Here is a 24,507-nt window from a genome sequence, read left to right on the forward strand (position 1 = left end):
AATTCTCGATTGTGTCATTTTCTATTTATTCTTGCCCTCCAGTACTAGCTTATTGTCATCTAATTTCGGCTTTCGTTTCGACTTTACAAAATGAAGAACTTGTGAAATAATAATTGATGTTTTCAAGTGTTCCAAGTCAAGTTTTCTAACAGTACTATGCAATGCCGTTTCCGGTGAAAGTCATTTTGGTTTTCCTACCATCATAAATAGTATCCCATCGCAGATGGATAGCAGATATCTCATTTAAGTACCATTTTTCTAGAACATCCTTTTTGAGACGAGGGGGGGGGGTCTCAAAAAAGCGTACCCAGAGCCCTAAAGCATGACTTACTTTTTTCCAAAAAAATATTTTTGGAGGGTTCAAAAGTGTTCCTTGTCCAAAACAATTTGTAAACAGTAGCCTTAGGGAATTCATATTAATTTGCTTGTAAACCGTTGCTATATCCTACGGACTGTTTCCTAGGTCCACACAAAACACGCACGGATGCATTTTCATTAATCTTTGATCACAGCGCCAGTTTAGTATCGAATCCTTTTTATTTTGTGAAGTTGCATACTCCTTTCTTTCAAATGAATTTTATACCTGGATACAGGGACGTACGGGATACGTACGGATACGTTTATACTGGATACGTACTGGATACCTGGACGTACGGGATCTTGGGAAGAAATTCACGGAAAAAAGCGAAACTCAGTGAGGGAAATCGAAAATGGTAAACTTTGCTGAATTAGAAAATAGTTCGTTTTCAAAAATGTTGTTCCAGTGTAACTTTGAAAGTTGAAACACATTTGAATTCATTTGGCTATTGAATAAACAAAATTATCTTGGTGACATATGGCTTCTTCTTCCTACTACATATCCTACTAAATAGCATTATGCAATATTAATACCTTACTAATTCTTCAGTTTTGTTCTTTCAAGAGAATAAATTAGAGCTGTTTTTTTTTTCATTTAGAGGTATGCTGTAATTCCTTTATCTACAAACAGTGGTCTTATTGGATGGGTTCCCCATTGTGATACTTTACACGCGCTAATCAGAGATTATAGGGAAAAGAAGAAAATCCTGTTGAACATAGAACATCGTATAATGCTGAGAGTAAGTTTTCCTCTTTTTTGTATTTTGTCTCTCATAATTCTCGCAGAGATTCCACTTGACCTCGCTCCGCTCGTCTAGTAGCATACTTATTAGATCTCTTCCTATTATTTCTTACTTCCTTGTAGAATTCTAAATCTGACATTTTTATAATGATCTGAACTTACGCCAATATTTCTTTTTTTCCGATACTTTTTGAATGTTTGAGTTTTAGTTAATTTTTAAGCTTTTTGTTATTTGATTGGCTCTTGCGGACTTAATCATTTCTATATGACTTATTTTCATGGAGACTTTGTACTTATGTCAGAGTTCGTCTTTTCAAACAGTTCGTGGTAACGAACTGTAAGTAAGGAGCGAACCGGCTAAATAGCAACCGAAACTAAAAAACAAAATTATAATACAAATAGATGCATCAAAAGAATTGGATTTTTATGCTGATTTTAAATATATAAGTTTCATCAAGTTTAGTCCAACTCATTAAAAGTTACGAGCCTGAGAAAATTTGCCCTATGTTGCAAAAAGGAGGAAACACCCCCTAAAAGTCATAGAATCTTAATGGAAATCATACCACCAGATTCAGAATATCAGAGAGCCCTACTGTAGAGGCTTGAAGCTCCTATCTGCACACATGTGGAATTTTGTATTTTTTGCCAGAAGAAGATCAGGGATGCGTGTTTATTTTTTTATTTTTTTTTCCCCAGGGGTCATTGCATCGACCCAGTGGTCCTAGAATTTCGTGAGAAGGCTCATTCGAACGGAAATTAAAAGTTCTACTGCCCTTTTAAGTGACCAAAATATCGGAGGGCAGCTAGGCCTCCTCCCACGTTCAGTTTTTCCCAAAGTCACCGGATCTAAATTTTGAGATAGGAAATTTGTTTAGCGTAGTCGAAACACCTAATAACTATGTCTTTGAGGAAAACTTAATTTCCACAGTCCCCAGGGGAAAGGCTGCAAGTTATGAACTTTGCCCATTGTTTATATATAGTATTGGTTATTGATAAGTATACAGTCGTTTTCAGGGGAAGATTTTTTCTGGTGGGGGAGGGGATCGGAGGGATTTTTCTACGTGGGAGAATCTTTCCATGGAAGAATTTTTAATGGGGGAAGAGAATTTCCATGAAGGGGGCGCTGGATTTTCCAGCATTACTTAAAAAACAATCAGAAATTAAATAAAAAAAAGTTTTTTCGACTGAAAGCAAGGAGTATATTAAAACTTAAAACGAACAGAAATTATTACGTATATGAGGGGTGTCGTTCCCTCCTCAATAACTCGCTCTTTACTCTAAAATATTTTTAGTAATTTCAAAAGAGCTATTTATTCTAATTAAACGGCCTTTGTGATTCAGGGGTCATTCTTAAAGTATTGGAACAAAATTCGAACTTTAGCGTAAAGAACGAGATATTGACGAGTGGGCGAACCCCTTTATATTGCCTATTTGAGGAAGTTTGTCCCCTCGTCAATACCTCGCTCTTTACGCTAAAGTTCGAAATTTGGTAAATAATGGCCGATATGAGTAATAATTTGTTTGTGTTATTTTCCAGCCAATCTTAGCATTTAATTTTATGTCAAGCAGCTTCATAACTATGATTTTTATGTGATAATAAACCAAAGATATTGTATGTCTTCGGCTTGGGGTTGTTATTAAATAAAAAAAAACAAGTTTTTTCCAACCGAAAGTAAGAAATAACATTAAAACTTAAAAAGAACATAAGTTATTACGTGTATCTTTTAAAAATCTTTTCTTTCATTCATTTCAGTGATTTGAGAATTGCTCATCTTGTGACTTTCATTTTCATAAAAATAGTTTCGACTTCTTTGGCCATTTTGTTACTATGCCTTACAAAATTAGTTCCGCAAATATCGCTAATTTAAGTTACGTGGGAGAGTCTTTCCATCAATTTCTCTCGTGGTGAAAGGGAATTTTCCATGGTGGGGGAGCTGGATTTCCGTACATTATTTAAAAAAAGACTAGTAATTAAATAAAAAACAACTTTTTTTCAAATGAAAGTTGGAAGCAACATTAAAACTTAACAGCAACAGAAAATATTACGTATATGACATGGGTTGTCTCTCCTCAATAGCTCGCTCTTACGCTAAAGTTTCTTTTTTAACTTTTAAAAGAGGTAATTATTCTAAACAGCCTTTGTTATTCAGGAGTCATTCTTAAACAACTGGAACAAAAATCAAACTTAGGTTATTATACGATTGTTATTAGTTTAAAAAAAGTAAAACTGTTATGCTAATTTTTTTTTAATTGTTCATGTACGTTAAGCCAAATTCAAAATCTGCATTAATTTAAAAACGTTCAGAAATTAAATAAAAGAAGAAGTTTTTTGTAACTGAAAGTAAGGAGCGACATTACAACTCAAAACGAACAGAATTTATTCCGTATATGAAAGGGGCTGTCCCCTGCTCAATGTCCCGCTCTTTGCGTTAAATTTTTTTATTGTTTTATAAAGCAGAGTTGGAAGAAAGAGTCAAACTTTAGCGTAAAGAGCGGGGCGTTGAGCAGGGGACATCCCCTTTCATATACGGAATAATTTCTGTTCGTTTTAAGTTTTAATGTCGCTCCTTACTTGCAGTTAAAAAAAACTTGTTTTTTTTAATTCAATTTCCACTAAAGAACGGGCAAAATTAAGAAATAACTTAAAATTTAATAAGTACTAAAATTCAAAAATTAAGGAATGTGTTGAATTTGAATGAAAGTTTTAGTTGTAAAATTTATAAAGCTAAAATCTGATAGGAAAAGTAGAAAAAAGTAGATTGTTCTTCTAAACATGGGACATAAAACAGTGGTTAGAACAAGATTTCTTCCTTCTTTATTGTTAAATCAGAGATGGAGCCGCTTGGTTTCACTTTAATTGCCTAATTGTATATATGTCATTAGATGTTTTGATATAATGTTAATGTTCTCATATCCTTCTTGGGTTCAATATCTGAGATACATATTACTCTTTGAAAACTTTAGGCTAATCCTATATTTTAGGGCCGCTTTCTTTGTAGAGGGCACTTACACATGAACCTTGTACATTTTCTATGGAATTAATTTGTTACTATCTTTATCATATGCAAAAACAGCCAATATTTAAGACTTTTGTTTCAACCAAGCTCAATGGATTCCTTTCACAAGTGTTAGCCAAATTAATGTCAAGCCCATGTGTGTGAATGACATACCCAAATAATAACAGTTGTTTTTCAAGATCAGCAGCCAATTGTCTTTAAAATAAAAAGGCTAAATATTACATCCGAATCGGGAAACGGCAATAAATAAAATGCTTAATGACAATGCTGACCGGAAGATAGGCATATGTTTCTGCTTTTACTGGAAGTATTTCCTATGTGCAAATACTCTTGGTTTCTTTTCTGTATGTGTAGCTCTCTAAGGTAGAATATTTAAATTGAACCTCTTGCTTCAAGTTTCAATTTTTGAAGACTGGTGAACAATTATAAGACTAATTGGCTTCATTATCTGTTGTCTTTTAATAGAAAAACGAATATATTTGTTTTTGAGATTCCCATGTATAGCCAAATTTCTTATAGCCGAAGTTTTTTTCCGCTAAGTTTACTTGTTTCTTTTATTGTTCCTTGATTCGTACTTTTAAACTTATTTGTTATTGTTTATTTGTGCGTAGCTCCGTAAAGATCGAACACCTCTGTTGCTGTTTAGTTTATTTAAAAAAAAAAAAAAAAAAAAAAAAAAAAATAGTACAGCAACTTTGAATCCAGTTTGAGTTTTAAGTGCGTTTGTTTGAAAGAATGTAATGAAAAATATCAGGTAAAAAACTTAAGAGTTCGAGGTATGTTCACTATGCTCTTACAAAAAATTACATGGAATTGAGTACTGGCCTTGACAAACGCAATACCATTGTGCCTCAGTATTTTAGTTTGTAACAGGGCCGTATCCAGGATTTTTGTTCGGGGAGAGGTTTTACCCGATGGTGTCCCATGGACTTGGTCTAACAGCTGAGAACATAAGTATATGACCTCGAGGAACGTAATCTACCCATTGCGAATGTGGACGCGTCCACTAGGCATAATGTTATATCTTCCAGGGGCATTTTTTTTTTTTTTTTTAGCAATGCAAAAAACAGACAAGTATTTAAAAAAATTTGAAAGAAACAAGCTATTTTTTTTTTTTTTATTTTTTTTATTTTTTTTTTGCGCAAAAAGAAGCCAAATAGTAGGCTAGAAGTAGTCTATATATTTTTTAGTTTTTTTTTAGCTAAAAGTAAGGGCGAATATCTATAAAACGAAATCCAGGCGACGATTTTGCTTCCCTGCAAAAATGTCGATGACCTTGTCAGGCCAGATGTTAACGTCCCTATGAACTACAAGGAAGGCTAAGCCACTCAATCGTTCTTCTCCTGTTGAATTTCTCAGCCAGGTTTTGAGCCTTCTGAGCGTTGAGAAACTTCTTTACGGAGTAGCAGTGCTAACAGGTAACGTCGCAAGAACAGCCAGAAGAAGAAAAACATTTGGAAAAAAGGTAGCGTCGCATGCCTGAAGCGAAGACACAGCACAAGTAGGCCTCTCTGATACCAGAACATTCTCCCACTTGATGCGCCATAGCTCAATTTCTTGCTTCAGACAGTCTGGCTCGGGAAGAATATCGCCTTCTCTTAGCCAGGTCCGAAATTGAACTGAACTGAACTGACAATCTTGCACTCTCTTATACCATACCTCGAGTGCCCATTAATCCTAATTTACTATGCAAGGTCAGGTGAACATGGGGTTACCTAATTGCGTAAGCTGATCAGAGCGCATATTATTAACCCTAATTTACTATGCAAGGTCAGGTGAACATGGGGTTACCTAATTGCGTAAGCTAATCAGAGCGCATATTATTAACCCTAATTTACTATGCAAGGTCAGGTGAACATGGGGTTACCTACGGTTACCTAATTGCGTAAGCTGATCAGAACCGTTAACCCACAAAATGCAATAGGATTTAGTGTGGGAGTATATTTTTTTTCTGGTAAGGTTTTGTCTTTACAGGTATTTTTTAGACTAATTTTCGACTTGGTCAAAAATTTCGGGGGGGGGGGGTTCAAACCGGGTAACCCCCCCCCCTGGATACGGCCTTGGTTTGTAATATCTCACGGTCTGAAGTTGATGCTCATTGATCTAGTATATTATGTTTTAGAGGTAATTACTTGGCAAGAACAAAAAAAAAAAAAAAAAAAAAAAAAAAAAAAAAAAAAAAAAAAACTGTCATGCTAATCCAGCAATTGAGACAAATGTGCACTTGAACGAGGTTTTGACCTTAATCATCTATCCATCTACCCAGGACCAAACAGTATAACCGAACCATCAACCAAATAGAAATGTCCAAATCCATGCAAAGTCGTCATCAATAAATGTAAGTCATTGTAAATTTGCAAGCAAAAGCACCTTAAACCTAGCGAAATATTTCCAAGTAGTACCTTCCATTAGGGCTCATCAGAAGAAATACCACCTGCCTTAACGGGTTTCGAGGCTTTACTTTCTTTACCCGGCACAGTGGAGCCTCTACCCTAAAATCTATATGGTATCCCTATGTCAGGTAAAACTTGTGAAATACATGCATACTAGTAAAGCTATTAAAAATTACATACGAAATGAGTTTCATTGTTTCCTTAATAAAATCCCAGAGGTCACTGAGCAAAGACCATTCTGGAACAAATGAAGACCTTGATAAAGTTTAATTCTGCTGTTATGTGGGAATCAGAACAAATGTTTAGGGCCCGATCGACGAGGGATATTACGACTGCTCTTTTAACTTGTGGGGGGTGGTTTGATTTAAAATACAAAGATCAATTATTATCTGCTGGTTTTATATGGATAGTAAAATTGGGTTAATCGAAGCTACGAATAATTAAAACATCTAGGAATGGGATTTTATTTGCGATTTCGATTTCTAAAGTAAACTGTAAATTTCTATCGTATGTATTAAGGTGTATTATACACAAAATAATAGATATTTGCATTTTAAATCAAACCACCCCCCACAAGTTAAAAGAGCAGTCGTAATATCCCTCGTCGATCGGGCCCTAAACATTTGTTCTAATTCCCACATAACAGCAGAATTAAACTTTATCAAGGACATACTTTTTGGAAATGGGTATCCTATTTTGTTTATTAATAGTGTAATTAATTGTAGACTGAAGAGACATTCCCGTAAAATTAATGACAGTTTACCGTGTGAGATTTCTGATAATCCGTCAAACCTAATTGAGCTTCCCTAGATCCCAGAAATCACTGCAAATCTTAAAAAAGTTTGCACACAAAATATTTTGTATGTAGTATTCACAAATAATTTTAAAATTATAAATTTTCTAAATTCTGGTAAAGATAAAACCCCAGTTATTCGTCAAACAGGGGTCCATGAAATACCTTGCGATTGTGTCAAATATTATGCAGTTAGGATAAAATAGAATTTAGAAAAGTACGTAAAGCATCATAAGGGTGATACTGTCCGGTTTCTACGTTCCAGAACATCTATTGTTTCATTTGATCGTCCATTAGGTAGCAATCTTTTTTAAAATCCTGGGCACAATATAATTTTTGATGAATCCACCCTTATTAGCAATTAGCTAGACATATAACAAGTAGTCCGAGACTCAATTGAAATAATACTTAAGATTAATAATAATATTTCCTTAAATAGGGACTTGGGGGAATATACACTAAATGCTCTATACACAAATTTAAATAAAAATGATCTTACAAATTATTTAAAAAAAACCGATAGATATTAACACAGAACCGGTCACAAAAAGACCTTTGAGGTTAGCTGCCAAAAAAGCTGGATTAGCAATAGAACGTGTTTTTAAATTATTTTTCTTTCATCTCATTGAATTGCCTTGTTTTACCTTACTTTTTATCAGTCCTGGTTGAACTTCGCTGAAGTAAGGATGCTAGGACTGCTTTGAACAACTTTATATTTTTTGTCTTAATTTTCTTTTTTTATTGTTATTAGTTTTTGTTTCATATATTTTTGTATTGCTGAGGACGGCCCTTGGATATAGGGCCAATACATTCATTCAAATTATCTCCAATGTCTTGAAAAAATATTTCCCTATTTTTCTTTGTACTGTTGTTGTTTGTTATGGAAAGGCAGTGTGGTCTTCGTTGCTATTTTTGAATGTATATTACTTTCAAGGAATGGAAAATTAACTACTTCTTAAGTTCTAACTAAGTTTAATATATTGCCTCTTGACTGCTATTGCTGTGAGGAAGCTCTTGTATTGCATTAAATGCCAAACAGGGGCATAGGTGACTGGGAAAGGGGTAAATCTTTGAGCCTTAGCCTCACTTAAATCCCGAGATTCTTATGGTCCTTCTATATTTTCTTATATTTTCAATTTAATTCACTATTTTCGTCCACTCTCCACTCCCCGAACAAAATTTTGTGTGTATACCTCAGGGGCGTATCCAGGGGGAGGGGCTCCTGGGTTTACTCCCCGAAATATTTCTCCGACTCGTAAATTACGGCTAAAACGACTATTTCTCCTAAGAATACTGCAAAATATTTCTCAACCTCGTAAATTTGTCTTAAAACATAGATAAAAAACCTAAGGCCTCTTTCCCTCCTGGATAAAAAGCCTGGATACGGCATTGGCATAATTGTGTCAGAAGCATCTATATTAGTCAGATTACGCCCTCTGAATATTTCGCTTATCAAAAATTGATAGCTTTACAAATATATAAAGCCGTCAGTTGAACGGGAATTCCATAGGTCCATTAAGGACCTATATATTAATTACCTCCCATTAAGGGAGGTAGGTTGATTCTATGGATAGTTGACGGGTCAAAGATTCTGTTTCATGTACTTTGTCTTAAATCCTTTTGAAATGAGAAGCAGCTTAGGTATTCTGTGAAGTTGGGGAGCTCGAAGCTACACCTGTCGAAGAAAAAACGATGCGCCATCACACCCCCGAATTTAGTACGGACGGGCTTTAATGACTGATACATACAGACTCGGAAAGAATTTTGTATCTTTAAGAAAATCGTCTGGGTCATATTAATCATCTTGGCAAAATCGGATTATTTCTACAATCTGGCGTAATTCTGACTAATTAATGGTTGTTATGAGATTCAGTTGAAAGCGGAAATAATTGAATCAACAGCTGAAGATTTTGAAGTCAATTCTCGTTTTATGTGTTTTATTCTAAGCTGCCAAATTTAACCAGAATTCGCTAAATTTTAACCTGCAATTTATTTTAGGTGGTCCAAGAATCTGTGTTCACTTAAAATGGTAGACAATGACCAATTATAGCAACGATAAAAACAGCGATACCAGCGATTTAGAGATTCCAAAAAATAATTTAGGGCGACTAGTTTTAGATTATAAGTATTTATTCCTAAAATGACCTAAAATTTACTAAAATGAGCGTAATTTGTTAATATTGCTCCTTCCGAAGTTCAGAAAAATGTGTCAGCTGGATATTATTTTTAGTAAATACTTTAGATTCCAAATTGAAAAATATAATTAAAACCTCTTATAGATGGCTCCGGACTATGACCATTTAACATTAATGCAGAAAGTAGAAGTGTTTGAGCATGCCCTGGAGCACACACAAGGGGATGACCTGTCTAAACTGTTGTGGCTAAAATCTCCATCTTCTGAGGTTTGGTTTGACCGCAGAACGAATTATACGCGTTCACTTGCTGTCATGTCTATGGTTGGGTATATTTTGGGACTTGGTGATAGGTAAGTCACTCAAAAGTTTAATGTAAGGTAATAACTCTAGAATTATTCCTGGTAGAATTAGTTTTGTTGTTTTTAATTTTTTCGTTCTTACCTGTTATTCTTATCAAAAAAAGCTTTGTACAAATATTTGGTTAGTCTAAATGCAGTGTAAAAAGGCTTTTGATTCTAGTCCATGTATCATCTATCTTTAAGAATACTACAAAGTGAAGGCAATTGTTTTGATTTAGCAATTAGCGATGAGTTTTTGTATATGTTATTTGTTTTTTCCCCCTGACTTCAACATAATTCACAGATTGTCGTGGAAAGACGGAGAAGAGCTAATTTGATACCAAATTCCATGTTCTGGGCCCCCAATTACCCGCGCAACTCCAAGTACCTCCACAGGTTCTTGGCTTCATATGCCATCGCAGTGATATGTCAAAATATCATTTTTAATCAGAAAAGTCTCAAACATTGCCTCTGAAGGCAGTGTGATCCGTATAGCCCCAACGGCAAGCGCAAAATTATGAAAATAACCCGTATAAAACATGTGGTTTTGTAGATACATTTTAAGAGAAATTTGGACATGCATAATTCATTGAAATCAGAGTGACATAGGTATTTTCAACGTGTATGATTGTATGGTTCATAGTGAGACCGTTGGGCCCTTACCACCTTCAAGTCCCTCGCTGTCCATTTTGCACACACAGACATGTTGCGTCCTTCGAATCTCGATCACTCGAGGATCATTTAGAAAAAGTTGTAAATGAATAAATGTCAATCATTAGAAATCCTTAAGATCGAAGTCTGACTATCCTAAACCAAAATGCATTTATTCTCAAATAGGTTGGTACCGTAGCGGGTGTTGAAGAATTTCTAAGCTTGCTTACTGTAAATCTGAATCTATATAAATCTGTGGTAGATCCGGTACCAGCGCGGCATATGCGGTACGCAAGTAGTTTTGTTCCCTTGTTCCTCAAGATTTTTAATTCTGCACCCACTCCTCAATAATTGTATATTTTTATTTCTTTAGTTCATTATTCTATTTAAACTTGACTCTGTTTGACTCTGTTTAGTTTGAATTTGTGATATTTCGAATCAATGTATATTTTTGCATGACGATGGCTGTGGCTGTGATTTTTATATATTTTATATGTTTAGTGTCTTATTATGACAAAAACTGCCGCTGATCGGCATGACTGTTTTTATGGCGTTTGAAAATAAAATCATTGTCTATCTATCTATCTTTCTAAATAAAATTTGGGGTGTACTTTTGGATACTAAACTTTCTTATAAGCCTCATCTCTCCTGTCTCCTGGGTATTCTTTCTCGCCACGTGGCTGTCCTCCACATAGCTCGAACCTTTCTTCTCACTGAGGTAATGGTCTCACTCTATTGTGCATTTTCCAATTCACGACCTTCTTATTGTTGTTCTGTTTGGGGTGTGGCATGTTCTTCTCTAATAACTCCTATAAGACGCCTCAAGAATAAAGCTGTGAAAGCTGTGTTTGGCCTTCCCCCAAGGTACCCTTCTGTTTATTTGTGTGATCATACTGGTATTGAAAAATTAGATTCCCTGGTAAAAGAGAAATTTTTCCTCCTAGCTTATAAATTTTTACAAGCTTTTTTTGGTACTTGTCTAGAATCCAAAAATCACGCATGAATAACTGCATCGAGAAAGACCGAGACGTTCCATTAAAATAAGGTTTTTAAGGTGTTGCTCGCTTCGTGACAAAGATCTAAACTTTAGTTTTTGGGGTTGAGGGGGCAAAAAAAGGTACGTAGGTTGGGTTAGGTTAGGTTACGTATTTAATATATGCTATTCTTTACCCCAACCCCGCCCTAATGTGCAAATATATAGCCCAAATTTGTTCACAAACTATTATATTTTCATCCTATTTTGTTTTATTTCATTAGCATTAATGAAACCACTTCTCGCGTGGTTTATGGATTCTAGACAACTACCTTTTTTTTATAATTTCCTCCTAGCTACACAAGCCTGTGTATTTTTTTTTCAAAAAGCTTCTTCGAATCTTTTCCTTTCCCTTCGTAAGTCTTATCTGTCCATCGGACTTCAACTGTTTCGAATCGCTTTTTCCTAGCGTTCCCCAGTTAATCTAGCTACTAAGTTATGGAATTCTCTTCCCTCTGATACATCATGTGACAAGTCTTTTTTAATGTTATATAAATCTGCTTGTAGGTTTTTGAAACTGGAGTAAAAATTCTGTATTTTGATCTTTGTCCGTATTTTTTTTTTGTTCTTAAGTTTTGCCACTTTTCTGTTATGGGTTGATGTATTGATCTATGTTATATCAGGTGTTGTTTTGCCGCATTTGTAATGTTGCTGTAGAGATTAATCCCCCTATAAGCTCAGCTTTTGGGCTGCAATATCCGCCCTATATGTTTTCTCTTCCGTTGTACTCTTTATTCTCTTTGTTGTTTTTTGTCGTTGTATTAGAGTTAGATTTTATAGTATTAAATGAATGAAATTGGTAAATAAGTTTCCAAATGTTATACAAATGGTGAACATGTCATACATTGTTGAAATAAGAGATAGGGAAGGGCTTTCAATCCGTATGATTAGAAGTCTCCCAGTAGAATCCTTAGGTCCGTGTCATCTAGCCCATACTTTTCAAAAATAATGCTTGTGTTACACCAAAGCTGGTATTTACGAATTTCCAACTTGTTGACTACAGATTAGAAGCACTAAGCTAAAACACATTTAGCACATATTTCACAAATAAAGCTTAAAAAAGTTGCATATCTTGATTGCAACACGTATATTTTGCGAACACGAACAATATACAAATATACGAACACGTATATTTTGTAGATTTTTTAATTTTTATATTTTAAATCTGAGGGTAATATTACATTGCAGAAGTCTAAAACAAAAAATTGCTAGTACACTTTCGACAAATGGTGTCTAATTTTCATCAAATTAAATATCACCACGACTGCTACCACTACGACGCGACTACCACTACTACTTCTATCATCGCTATTCTCACCCTCTAATGCGACTGCTCTTACTTCAACTGTTCTGACCAGGGTTGTTCCTACCACAACATCTCAGGTGATCTCTTCCTCTGCTGCGACTGCTCCCCCTACGACTACAATTGCGTTTCTGCTATTACCATTAGCTACTATTGATAGAATATATTTGCTATTACTACTACTGTTAATATATAAACAAAACCATGTCAGGAAAAAAGAAAAGATAAATAAATATTAAAACAATTTCTTTCGTGAAAAGCAATGAGGGAACTTAAAGCTTACAACGAGCCGAAATTAGCTTATAAGGTATTGAATCTAACACAAGCATAAATTACTATGAATGAAGAAATCGTACCTGAAAGGAATAAAAATCAAAATGATCAGTGAAGACTGATTTTAAACGAACACCTTCTACCACCGGTTAGCTTGGCGTTGCAGCCCCTCAAGCGCCCTTTAAATGCTAATTTGTTGTATATTTTGAACTGATTTTCAATTTTTTAAATAGTATTATATTTGTGACAATCAATTTAGTTGCATAAATGTAATATCCAATAAATTGTCGTTAATCTTTTCTTACTTATAAGTCCATTCCTCTGAAATGTATAAAAAATCCATTGGTTAAATAAAAATTTAAATTTAAGCTTTATAACTAGTTTTCAGCAAAGTATAAATTGTACTCTTGCCTTCTGGGGACTTGAGAGCAGCCAACATCACACTTACTTGCAGCAAACATTTCTCGATATGAAGTGTTTATGACTCTGGTTTCATTATTTTAAAAAGGTCCTTATTTTGTCCTTGTTTTCTTCCTTTTCAATCCCTTCATTTCAAATATATTAGATCATCAGTTGGCTTAAGGAAACTTTCAACTTAAGCAATGCATTTTGTTTTCAGTAAAACACAAATGACACTCCTCCCTTTGGGTCGCTAACTACTACTACTATAACTCACCGCAGCACAAAACCGCTTGATGCCAACACAGCTAAGCACGCTCCTCATCTATCTTAATCTATTCATAGCCTCCCTCTTTACACCCTCCCAGGAATTTCCCATTTCCCTTAAATCTTTCTTCACGACATCCTCCCACCCCAATCGTGGATGACCTGTTTTGCGTTTAGCCCAAGACGGTTAACCGAAAAGGACGATCTTCGGGCCGCTAACCGAAAAGGACGATCTTTGGCAATCTTTCATCCTTCATCCGCAGAAAGTTCCCTAGCCATCTCAACTTTTTTCTCATTATAGACCTAGACAGTGGGATTCAACCAAACCTTTCGTGCGGCCCACTGTTTCAAATACGGTCAGTCTGCCAGATGCCCAAAACAATCCACAGGCAAATCTTCCTCCGTTTTTCGGAGTGCCCATGTTTCAGAACCATATTTGACCTCTGTCATCATTGTAGCTTCAAATCATCTAATCTTGGTTCGTAGACTTATCTCCTTATTCTTCCAAACTTTTTACATCTGTGAAAAAAAACACACTGAACCTTGTTTATTCTACTTTTAACATCTTCACTGCTCCCACTGTTTTTACTAATAATACTACCAAGGTAAATCCACTTGATCGATTTTTTCGTTACCCAACGTCACCTTTTCATCTTTACTTCTCTTAGTCTTAGCGGCTTAGTCTTCTTAGAATTAATTTTCGAACCTATTCTAGCACTCTGAACTCGCAAAACTTCTTATAGCTCATTCATTTTGCTCACACTTTCATCTAGGGTGCTTAAATCATCAGTATAATCTAAGTCCGGGAAAGTTTTTCTTCCCCATTTGATTCCGTGTTCCCCCATTGCCTTTGATGTGCTCCTTAAGGCAAAGTACATTAAAATGATCCATCTAAATTGAACAGAACGCATCCCTGCTTAACTCCTGATTTAATACAAAACCAGCTGCTAACCTCATTTCCTACCTTAACCGTAGCAGTGTTACTCTCGTACATAGCACTAATCACTTTAATGTATTTGTCTGGTATACCTGACAAGGATAAAACCTTCGCTAAAGCTCTTCCATTAGCTTAAGCGACTGATAATTTATTAAACTGAGGACCAAAGATGCTTGATGACTCAGGCACTTCTCAATTATTAACCTAAGAGTGAAAATTTGGCCCTACAGAGGCCAGGCTGTTGTCTCTGTAATTGCCACATTCACTCTTTTCACCTTTCTTATACAGGGGTTTAATTAGTGTTTTCCAAAAATCGCTAAGTACTTCCCCTTAAAAAAAATATCCTATTCATAATCTTCAGTTACTTATTTTTAACCTCATAGCCACCATAGTTAAGAAACTCATTTACCACACTATCAGCACCTGGGGCCTTATTATTTTTTAATCCTTTTAGTACTGTCGCTAACAGAACGCTTATTTGCTGTATTTTTGGTCGTTTTGAGTTTGGCTACATTGTTCATTTTTTTTTTCTATACAGTTTTAGGTTTCACTTAACCGTTGTAGAAAATTCTGCCCGTTTTGGCTTGATATCTCCTTGCTTTAAGTCTCCAATTCGTTTTTTGCTTTCAATTTCATAAGCTTTACTATGTTAATGAAACTCACCAAAGAAAATTATCCAAAGCAAAATTATTCATTTATCATTCCTCCCCAAGCTGATAATCACAAGTTATTAGGAAAGTCTACTCACATTACACATAAAGACAAATTCTTAGCCTTAGAACGTCCAAAAGACATGGTTAACACTTCACAGGGTCACATCTTATAAGTCTTCGACTAATCCTTCAATTTCCAAGCTAACAGCTTTTTCATAATCTGGAAACTGATTTATCATCTTCTATTACAAAGACGATCTGTCAGTTGTTTTTTCCCTCGTCTCTCCAACTAATTAATACTATTTCTGGTTTTCTCTCTTTTAGCATGTAGAACCTTTCAAACTTTACCCTTGTTTTTCTTTGAAAGCTGACTTATTCAGAAATGTTGTATTCCATTGTAGAGCCGAAATTAAAGGAATGAGGTCATATTATACGGGCAGGAAGTCTTTAAAAAAAACATCTTTATGCAAAATGGCTTTAATACTGAGCAAGTATATATGGAAGTTTATTCATTTTGTCATTATTTAAATATGAAAACAAGGGACGTATAGTGTAAATTGCGTTAATTTAGTCGAAAGTTTGATTGTGTTTAGCCTATAGGTTTTTTATTAATCCACTGCAATAGAATATGCTCCTACTGCTAACTTGGAGCAGCGCAAAGGCACAAGTTTTATTTTAAAGGGTTGGGAAGCACGTAGATAAAGTTTTCCTTCAAATGTATCATTTTCTGTTGTTTTGAATGTAGCTTTAATGGTTCTGTGTCTTGGTGTATGCCCGTACTTTGAAGGAGAGATTTTATCTACGGGCTTCCAAACCGATCAAAATAAAATCCCATTTTGCCACAATGTATTTAGGAGAGGTTGATCTAAGAATCCCTAGTAGCAGGTCCTTTTTACACTAATAAATGAATTTCCTCTTGAATTTGCAAGCTAGTTAAACTCGTGACATTGGCCAATGTTCCCAGGCCATCCCCCGAAATCTATGGGCTACTTCTAATATTTTTGAAGCAGGTCTCTTAAGATATTTAAAAAGACAAAAGTGTCCATCTACTTCAAAAATAGTCACTGATGCTGTTAGAAACTAAAAATGGAATTGGACAATTTTTCCTGTAGACGTCATTCCAAAATGAAAGAGGGTTGGAACAGATGCTGATTTATTTAACTGCGTGGGTTGCATGTTTCTTTTAAAGAAATACATGTAATGATTCTAATTAAGAAAAGCCAACTTGACTTTTAAAGCTTATTTACTAGTCCGTATCGTCAATCATCTAAAGGGCATTTTGAAGAAATATGGACTCCTGATGTATCTCTTCTTCTATTTGCAATATTTTAGGCATCCATCAAATCTGATGTTGGATCGCATGAGTGGAAAAATACTACATATTGACTTTGGAGATTGTTTTGAAGTAGCAATGACGAGAGACAAATTTCCAGAAAAAATTCCGTTCCGGCTAACAAGAATGCTCATAAATGCTATGGAGGTAAGATTCTTTTCAAATATTAGTAATGTTCTATTTGATTTGTACTTTGAGTTCTTACATATAATATTTATCAGACAATATACCTGTATATCTCGTCTGTAAAGATTTAAGTTTTGTTCTAACCTGATGAGATTCAACCCTTACTCTTATTTACTCTTTACTGAAAAATAAATTAATCGCTCAAATGGAAAGTTTTTTCTAGCCAATTGATGTTGTTATACGTTGGAAAAGAACCAACTGTAAATGAAGAAAACAGTGAAGAAAATAAGTTTTTTTTTTCAAATATTAAAAGTAAATAAATTTTTGTAAATGCTTTTATACAGAACCTTTTTTTTGGAAGTTGGATTTGTCTTTTAATTTGTTTTTTTTTCCTCGTTTTCATCAAAACGCAAATGGCACTCTAACCATCAGGGACGTTTGGGGTGGTAGTCCTGCTCCAAATTCATGGCAGTTTCTTGTTGTTTTAAGTTTGGTTTTATTATTCGTTGCATATGTCAATAGATTGGTTCGAATATTGCTAATAGATGTTTTCAAAAGTTTTAGCTAACGAAATTACTGTACGCGTACCCCGGATGGATTTAAAAGGACGAAAATATAAAAAAAAATTAATGCAGCCATAGAAAAGTACTATTCATAAATTAAATAAGATGGTAAAGTCGAATGAAACATTTATTGCGACAAGACAATCCAAATTGAGATTTGATTTCTATGAAGTCAAAGTACGGCAGTTTGAGCAGTATTTCGGTCTTGAAAAATATATAATGAAGAAAAAACAGAGATTATTCTAAATAAATATTTCTTTCAGTATATTTTAAAAGATTTTTTTGGGGGCGGGGGGGGGGGGTTCGGGGAGGGGGTAACACTGTGCTTATTTGTGGTAAGTTATATTCGTTTTAAGTTTTGATTTCTTTTTAGTCATGGTGGTTTTTTTTATAAGTCTGATATCTTAGAAACCTAGTTTATGATCGTTTTAAGTTTCCAGTTTGCAATTTACTTTCTGATGAATAATTGTATTTTCTTTAAAACTAATTTGTGCTCGTTTTTTCATTCAACATGCTGCATTTTGCGTTGTCTATATTTCAATATTGGTCTCTGATCTGCAATCAAATGCCTCAGAAATCCTTGGATACGAACTGCGATGGAAATCGGACACCATCTGGTGACCTCAATCTTGTATTACGACTACAACTTACATGTCCCTGCAGCTTCAAGCTGCCTGAGGCCAACACAAATGCGCACGCCCCGCCTCCACCCCAATTTATTCAAAGCTTCATTCTTAACCCCTCACGTGAAGTTCTAATTTCCTTTAGATCCTTTCTTATTATCTCTTCCCACCTTTTTTGGGAAGGACCTGCTTTTCCTTTGGCCCCAGATGGATGGCCTAAAAGCACAATCTATGTCATCCTTCATCCGTAAGACGTGTCCTAGCCACCTTAACCTTTCTTTGATTATAGCCCTAGAAAGTGGGATCGAGCCAAATCCATCTTAGAGCTTATTGTTTGATATTCAGTCAATCAAATCAATACGTAAAACTATCCTTAGACAGTTCCTCTGGAAACCATTTAACAAATCATCCTCAGTGTTTCCACTTAACTATCACGAATCGAAAAGAGGCGCAACATGGATACGTTTATTAATTGGGGACGGGACGGCTTGGGGGTTTGGAACCTCGAACCCTGCTTTGGGGTCACTACTTTTGCTCTTTGAATGACTCCTGAACAATAACAACTTGAAAGATATGGGACGTTTCTAAACGACGTGCATAATTTGGGCCTATTGCTTTCTGGACTGCACGAATCATGTGTGCAAATCGTCACTGTCATGCCTGAAGATCTTAGCTAATATTCATACTTCAGAGATAATTACCATTTGCAAAGCTGTTCTCGAAGGTAAATGCAGATAAGGAGGATCATGGTATAAATTATTCTGCCGACTCTCCGTTCGATAACAGCTTAGCAAACGGTTTTTGACAATTATTTCAGAAGCGTGAAAATGACAGAGACGAAATAAAGGTATGACAACGATGAAAGATTTTCGACTCATCAACCTACTAATCGAACTGATATCTTGAAATTTTAGTCCAACTCGGGAGCAGCAAGAACGTTGAAAGGACTGTTCATATCTTTACGACCAACTGTGGATATAAAAAAAAAAAAAAAAAAAAAAAAAAAAAAAAAAAAAACTGAAAATGGCTCCATAGTTGTTTTTTTTTTGAAAATTGGCACTCTTGGATTTTTGGTCTGAAAAAACAATCTAGATTGGGTGAAAAATCTTTTAAGAGCCTTAATATTGGAAAAAAGTCATTTGAGTGCTGTCATATTTATATAGATTTCAAGACAATAAATTAGTTCATTTTTCCCCCAGAGGTGGTCGTATCGGTTTTAGTATCTATGACGGTGACAAAATTACACCAGATGACAAATAACTCTGAACAGCTAAAGAAAAAGGCATGGAACAAGGATCAGCAAAAATCACATTGAATTGCAAAGGAAAACGTTGCACAGCGAGATCTGCTGTTAGAAGACAAAGTAAAATTATAATAGAAGAAGGAACGTGTTAGTTTAGCGTGCTCAAGCGGTTAGAAGACAAAAAAGTTTCAATGGAATGAAGGAACGTGTTTATGATTGATAAACAGGAAGGAGGAATTAAAATTTAGTATCTATGGCACGTGCAGAATTACACAAGATGACAAATGATTCTGAACAGGAACATTCCTGGTTGTTACGGAATTATATAAATAAAGAAAAAATATGACGACTGGGGAAAAGCTGGGAAAAAAGTTTTTTGCGTATCTATGACGTCATGCGAAATTGCACATTATTTTGAATGAATCCGAGCAGCTAAAGTAAAAGGCATGGTAAAAAGTCGGAGGTAATGATGCAAGAAAATGAACCGGAAACGGGAATTTCTGAAATGAAGCGCCAGAATTTCTTAAATTATGCTAATGAAGATTAGAGAATCAAAAATATACAAGCCTGCCGCTGCCAATCATCATTAGTTTTAGAAACTTGGAAGAGCCCGGAGTTGTAGTAATAATACAAGGCAAGTCGTACGCTTTATGCATTATGGCCACCAAGCACGTGAGTTTTGCCTGACGCGTCAAGACCAACCAGTACGAGGCTTAGAGGTAGTCGTGCGCACAGCCGAGACGAAATTAAAATTCAAATGTGTGGTGGGACATAAAACTAAAATAGATTGGTAAAAATCAGTTCGTAAAATTTACAGAAACTAGTAGCGACTGTTGTAAAATAGAACTATATGCACTGGGTGTCATTTTGCCTTTCTTTGGAATTTTAGATCTTCTATCGTGAAAGAAGCATATACAACCCCTTGGACGACAATCATTTGTATCATAAGAGGAATATGATGGACCAGCAGCCCACTGCCATTTAGAATATGAAGTGAATGCACGTTATCGACGCCAGGGAATTTTCTACGCCTTAAACACAGAGTAGCTCGCACAAGAGATTTCATTTAAACAAAAGAGTTGGCAGGATTACATTATTATAGAAAAAACATTAAGCTCTGCTCATAGTCTGACGGAAGTGAGTGGCCGGTGTAGAAAAGTCAAGCAAAAACATACGAATTCTACCTAATTAGAAATATTCTGGGAAGACAAGCGCGCTTTCAAACGGTCTCTCGTGTCATTTTTCCTAAAGGAAGTTTGGGTTTGAGAATCTTCAGAATCTCCTAGCTCAAGTGCAAGGACTCAAACTTCTTTTTAGTAGAAAAGTAAATATAACAAACCTAATAATCACACCGGAGCCAAAAGTGCTATCTAGGCTTTCTCCAAGGTTCAATTAGACTCAGAGTGCTAGAGGAATGTTTAGATACGCCTTGGCGAAAATGTTTAAGAGAAATAGCGGTTTTTTTTCCGCAGCGTAGCGGATAAAAAGACTGTGCATGACACATATTAAGCAGGAAAATTATTTCATTTTATTAGCTTGTGGGTCAGGCATTAGCAGCTGAAAGGGGATACGTTTTTTGTGCAGGCATAACGCCTGTAAAAAATATGACCTTGGCGGTACTCCTGTATTATTCAGAACACACTTGAGAAGTTTTTGAATTTACGATCTGTGAAAACCGGTTTCGTAGCCACAAAGACAAATAACGAGTGACAGAATGTACTGGACTTGTATAATTTGGACTGTATAGTTGTACATTAAGGGTGGGGGTAAGGTTAGGTTAGATTAGGGTACTTCCCCCCCCCACCTAATGTGCAAATATATAGCCCAAATTTTATTATTATATAAACAAAAGTATTATATTTTCGTCATATTTTGGTATGTTTAATTGGAATTAGCCTAAATTCACTTCTCGAGTGTGTTCTGAATAATACAGGAGTACCACGTTGATTATTTATTCGCTTTTTTTAATACTGTGCCTGGTTTCGACAAGGGTGAGAAAAGGGAACAGAGTGAATTAAATGGAAACGAAAATATACAGAAATTGGAAGGTGATCTGCCCTACGTTGATGTCGACAAGAACAGGTGACACTTGAAGGTCTAATTAGGATACAATGTGGTCAAGATACGACAAAAATACTTAGTTAGTATATGGAAGTATTGTCACTGCCCTTTGACAGGGCCCTAAGCTAATCATCAAAAATATAAGACAAAATAGAAGCGTGAGCGAATAAGAAGGGTCAGTGAACATTTTTTGCCTGGTGGAGGTGTGAGGGTTGAAGCCTAAATGTGTATTTTACGTCCATGTTTCAAATATTCATGACATGTTCTTCAAACCAATATGGAGGGCTGGGAGGGATCTCTTTCCGTTTTCAGAAATATATTTGGAAAAAGTGCGCAATATGGGCGGTGTGGGGACTAAACTTCTTCGTAGAAATTGAAACTAAAAAATTGATTTTGATGGCAATATATACAGACAAATTCCTGCTTTTAATGCTGTTTCTAATATGTATCATTAATTAATATGAATTATCCAATCAAAAGTGATTAGCATAAGAAAATGTTAATAATTTTGTAAATTAGCGGAAAAACTCCGATGTAACCTTTAGGATAGGCCTAAAAATTATATAAAAGACGAACAGAAATCGATTTAAAAAGTTTAAACTTTAAGGGCAGAAGGTAGACTTTAGCGCAAATAGTGGAGGGGATTATAAGGTTGGCTACCCTTCTAATCATTGTTATATAGATAAACCTAATTTTGACATGATACGAATAAAAATCAAATAAAACAGGAAAAAGAAAAAGGTTTTGTAACTGAAAGTAGAGTAACGTTAAAACTAAAAACACAAAGAATTTATCCTGCATATTTGGGGGTGTCGGCTGCCTTCCTTTTCATGATGCTAAATTTAAAACAATGCTTTATTGAATACGTTAGTTTACCCCAAAAATAGCCAGCTGGTAAGTGCATGTGTTTATCTGTTGATTGCATTTCAAATCATTTGGAATTAAATGCTACTCTTTAAAACAAACTTGACTAAAACCCTTAATCTTTCGAAGCTTTGTGATAGAATATAAAAGAAGCAAAGCCTTTTGCTACATGGGTCTCTTGTTGGAGGATTCATTCTTAAAATATTGAGATAGAAGAAGTAAATTATAGCGTAAACAGGATTGGGGTTAAGGGGGGTGGAACGTAGCCTCAGATCCCTTCGCCCCTAATCGTTTTGAGAATAGGAGAATTAAAGCTGAGGAGTTTTATACAGCAGTTATCTCCATAAAAATAATTTCCAAATGTGTAAGGTGAAATGTGTAAAATTTAATGTTTTTCTTTTGTTCTTATCCTCTAGGTTACTGGAATAGAAGGGACGTATAGAAGTACGTGTGAGAATGTAATGGCCGTTCTTAGAGCAAATAAAGATAGTCTAATGGCTGTCCTGGAAGCATTTGTATATGACCCGTTGCTGAACTGGCGTCTTGTTGAAAATACCAACTTGAAGACTACAAAAAAGCGCCATGAATCATCTGCTTCCACTGCCTCCGCCTCGTTAGTAAGTCCAGCTTTATTTTCTGAAAATGCTCTAAGATCGTTTTTTTCTTCTTCTTTTCTCCTTCATACCAAAATATAAGATTGCAATTCCACTTGTCGAAACTCTAAGCTAGTGTTTTTGTGCTTTTTAGTTATGTACGAATCTAGGCTCAGGTGTATGCTTATTTCCATATTTCCAAAAGAAAAAATGATTTATCCTTTGGCTGTGGATTAGCCTTAAGAATGTTTTTTAAGTAGCTCTTTAGATGTATTAACAACATAATACAGACCTAAAGACACAGAGAAGCAATGAAATAAAAGGAGCGATTGGAGGAACAATTTGCTTCCCTAACTTCAGTAATATCAAAAATTTTCCCCCTTATTCTTGGTCTGGCTTGAACAGTATTTTGATTTTCGTTTGATTTTTTCTCTTTTATCATTACGAAAAAAATAAGAAAAACTGATAAAAATATATTTTTTTAAATAAAGTGCAAATGACACTCTAGTCTGTTTCTGGGGGGGGGGGGGAAGAAGCTAAAAAAGGAAGTGGCAAACCTTCACTTATTTGTGGTAGTGCTACTTATTAAAAAATTGAATTCATTTTTATGGTAATTTCTGTTTGTTTTGCTTTTAATTTTTAGGTTCACAGTATTTTTCTTATTCGTTTTGAGTGTGGCACCTTATAAAGTTTAATTTGTTTTTCATCATTTTTTAGATTCTTTATTTGTTAAGGATAAAAAGCCTGGTTGCAAAAGCCGGCAACTTATGAAGTATGGGAATGGCAACACAAGAGAAGAAACTCTAGTTAGTCTCAGATTAAAACAATTGGCACCATCTATCTTTGTCTAAAAATGCACAAAATATTGTTCAAATGATAATTCAAATAAAAATATTAATCGTATTTTTCTTATTTTGCTTTACATTGGTAAAAAAAATAAAAAAAATATTTTCCACAAAGGGAACAATTGAGACATATTTTTATACAACAGTCAAAAGTTTTAATGCAGCTCTTAGGTTTTCGGAGTTTATTTGTTAATAAAACTCCGTTATTAAGTTAAAAAGAAAAAAGGAGTTTTCTGTTTAATTTTCTTTTCAGGTTAGCCAGAATTTAATTTCTTTTCTGGCTAATTACTTAACTAAACATTTTCAAACAAATCGTGGTAACAAACGAAAAGTTGCACCGTCATATTCAGCGTATCAGAGAACCGTACTGTAGAGTTTTCAAGCTCCCTGCTTTAAAACATGCGGAATTTTGTATTAAATTGGGAGAGGGCTTATTTGAACGGAAATTAAAAATTCTACTGCCCTTTTTAAGTTACCAAAACAATTAAAGGGCAACTAGCCCCCTTCCCACGCCCTTTTTCCCCCAATGTGATCAGATCAAAATTTTGAAATAACCCTTTTATTCAGTATAGTCGAAAGGTCTAATGACTATGTCCTTGGGATGACGTGCCCCCCAGAGCCCCAGGAGGAAGGGCCGCAAGCTATGAAATTTACCCATTGGTTACATATGGGAAGTATATGGACAATTTTCAGGGGAAGGGGATCTTCTGGAGCTGGGTTTTCTACGGGAAAAATTTCCCATTGGGATGGAAGTTTCCCGGATGAACTTTCCAGGGGAGATTTTACACGGGGGGAATTTGCCAGAATTCATAAACGAAATCCATTTTATGTGTCTTACTTTTTCGGTAGCGACCCCATTTTACACGTGGAGGTGCTCTGGGGGAACTGTCCGGGAGAAATTTTCAGCAAACATGGAATTCTATGGGGTATTTGGAATTCTCAGGGTTTCGCCATGACCTGAAAAA

The 24,507-nt window shown here is 35.2% G+C and overlaps 1 protein-coding gene across 1 annotated transcript in view; it reads left to right on the plus strand.

The window, feature by feature from the left end:
• mTor (serine/threonine-protein kinase Tor) overlaps window positions 1-24,507 on the plus strand; it is a 126,821-nt gene that overhangs the window by 94,251 nt on the left and 8,063 nt on the right. The window contains exons 19-22 of the mRNA XM_089091039.1: window positions 957-1,097; window positions 9,582-9,787; window positions 16,624-16,771; window positions 22,521-22,721. Coding sequence (XP_088947165.1) covers window positions 957-1,097; window positions 9,582-9,787; window positions 16,624-16,771; window positions 22,521-22,721 — 696 coding nt within the window. The remainder of the gene's footprint in view (window positions 1-956; window positions 1,098-9,581; window positions 9,788-16,623; window positions 16,772-22,520; window positions 22,722-24,507) is intronic.

This window comes from Artemia sp. Qi Xiang Cuo, chromosome 6 (assembly GCF_049724085.1).
Source record: "Artemia sp. Qi Xiang Cuo chromosome 6, ASM4972408v1, whole genome shotgun sequence".
NCBI lineage: Eukaryota > Metazoa > Arthropoda > Branchiopoda > Anostraca > Artemiidae > Artemia > Artemia sp. Qi Xiang Cuo.